The sequence below is a fragment of the Eubalaena glacialis genome, chromosome 6, assembly GCF_028564815.1.
Source record: "Eubalaena glacialis isolate mEubGla1 chromosome 6, mEubGla1.1.hap2.+ XY, whole genome shotgun sequence".
NCBI lineage: Eukaryota > Metazoa > Chordata > Mammalia > Artiodactyla > Balaenidae > Eubalaena > Eubalaena glacialis.
Genome location: NC_083721.1, coordinates 51,181,958 through 51,183,929, shown reverse-complemented (window position 1 = coordinate 51,183,929; position 1,972 = coordinate 51,181,958). Strand labels below are relative to the sequence as shown.

General features: G+C 44.1%; 1 protein-coding gene across 1 annotated transcript; it reads left to right on the top strand.

Moving 5' to 3' along the window:
* The first annotated feature begins 605 nt into the window (after window positions 1-605).
* Window positions 606-1,092, top strand: LOC133093277 (N-alpha-acetyltransferase 38, NatC auxiliary subunit-like). Its single transcript, XM_061193040.1, has one exon. The coding sequence runs from the start codon at window positions 693-695 to the stop codon at window positions 1,053-1,055; it is 363 nt and encodes a 120-aa protein (XP_061049023.1). The 5' UTR covers window positions 606-692; the 3' UTR covers window positions 1,056-1,092.
* Window positions 1,093-1,972: the final 880 nt, after the last annotated feature.

Sequence of the window (1,972 nt, the reverse complement as noted above, 5' to 3'; positions counted from 1 at the left end):
CACCATCTGACTAATTGCAGATATTTCTGGAAAGCTTGAAGGTCTCCAAATAATTAGGTTGGGAAGAGGGGGAAATCAGTTAGGAAGCTGATATCTCCCTGGACACTGCTACAAACTGGCACTGGCCTGCAGGCCGGGGTGTTGCTGGCTGTGTGAGCCCATCTCGGAGGCTAATTCGGTCTCAGAAGCAACGGCGTGTCTATGCAATTTGGGAAAGCATTTTGGCCGTGAGAAGAATTTCAAATCAAAGGTTCAAAGAGAAAAGAAAGAGGAAATTTGAAATTAAATTTAAACTGTATTTGTTATAAGCTGAACAAACAACAATTTTATGTGCACTAACCAAAATGCTCTGTCATTCTTCATCAGTAACTGTTACATTCAAATCCCTTTGCTAAAGAGTAAAGAAGTGTCCGGGGGACTGGTAAATCTTGATTTGCTTCATTAAGTCTGCTGAAAACAAAACAAAACAAAACTTGATAGAGGCATCTTATGACGATCTGGCTATCATTATTATTCTCATCCAACACAACTAATCTGATACAGTGAAAGGAACATTAATAGAATTGTTTTTAAATTTAAGAAAAAGATAATGATACGCTCGCGAGATCTCAGACCACCGGACCCGAAAGGTTCTTAGGAAGTTGAAGGGCCTGGAGGAGGCCCGGGAACAAGTGGCCGCAGCTGGACCAACCATGCTGCTACGAGAGGACAATGGCTGTTGCACCCGGCGTCAAAGCAGCTCCAGCGCAGGGGACTCAGATGGGGAGCGCGAGGACTCACCGGCTACGCGCGCTAGGCAGCAGCTGGAGGCGCTGCTCAACAAGACTATGCGCATTCGCATGACAGATGGGCGGACACTGGTCGGTTGCTTCCTCTGCACCAACCGCGACTGCAATGTTATCCTGGGCTCGGCGCAGGAGTTCCTCAAGCCGTCGGATTCCTTCTCTGCCGGGGAACCCTGTGTGCTGGGCCTGGCCATGGTACCTGGACACCACATCCACGTCGTTTCTATTGAGGTGCAGAGAGAGAGCCTGGCGGGGCCTCCCTATCTCTGAACACGATCGCGCATGCCTTTCAGACTTCATTAAATCTGTAACCGGAAAAAAAAAAAAAAAAAAAAAAAAGATAATGATAAATATCAATGTTGGCAGCAGAAAGGCTATGTTTTAGCTGTAAGATATAAAGGGAAAAAAGTTATTCCTTGCCGACGGTCTTCATTTCTGTATTTAAACACTGAATTTCTTGCATAGATCCATTTCTTCCTGATGGGAATATTGATAATAGCTTTTGCAACAACCACAGCAGAGTGACATAGAAATCCATGCGTCACTCCAATCTCTGCCTCTGTCATCACATGGCATTCTTTCTTCTGAGCGTGTCTGTATGTCTCCAAATCTCCCTCTCTTTTAAGAACACTGGTCATTGCATTTAGGGCCCGCCCTAATCCAGGATGGCCCCATCTTAACTTGACTACATCTGCAAAGACCCTATTTCCAAGTAAGGGCACATCTGCAGATACCAGGGATTAGGATTTGAGCATATCTTTTTAGAGAATGCAATTCAACCAATTAAAAATAGGTTAAATGCATATTTGAATTCTCTAAACCTGGAAGGCAGGAAAAGATGAGGGAAATGGCCTTCAGAGCAGTAGCTATCAATTCAATTTTTAAATGTAATCCTCAGGTTGCAGGGAAGGAAATCTCTCTGTATGATTATGCAGAGCAAGAACAGATGTGCAATCCCATGAATGCTGACATCCTACATATAAGAAAGGTAAAAAGGAGTATATGCATCCAAGTCAAGCAGCGAGGCACTAGCAGGTCATGAAATATTACACTTTAGACTCTGGAAATAAGGCAGTGGATGGCAGTGGGGAACAGGAAGGAAGTGTGTTATGCCCATTTCACAGAAAAAGAAACTGAGGACCAGAAAGTTTACATAAACTGACCAAAGTCAAGCAGCTAAGAAGTAG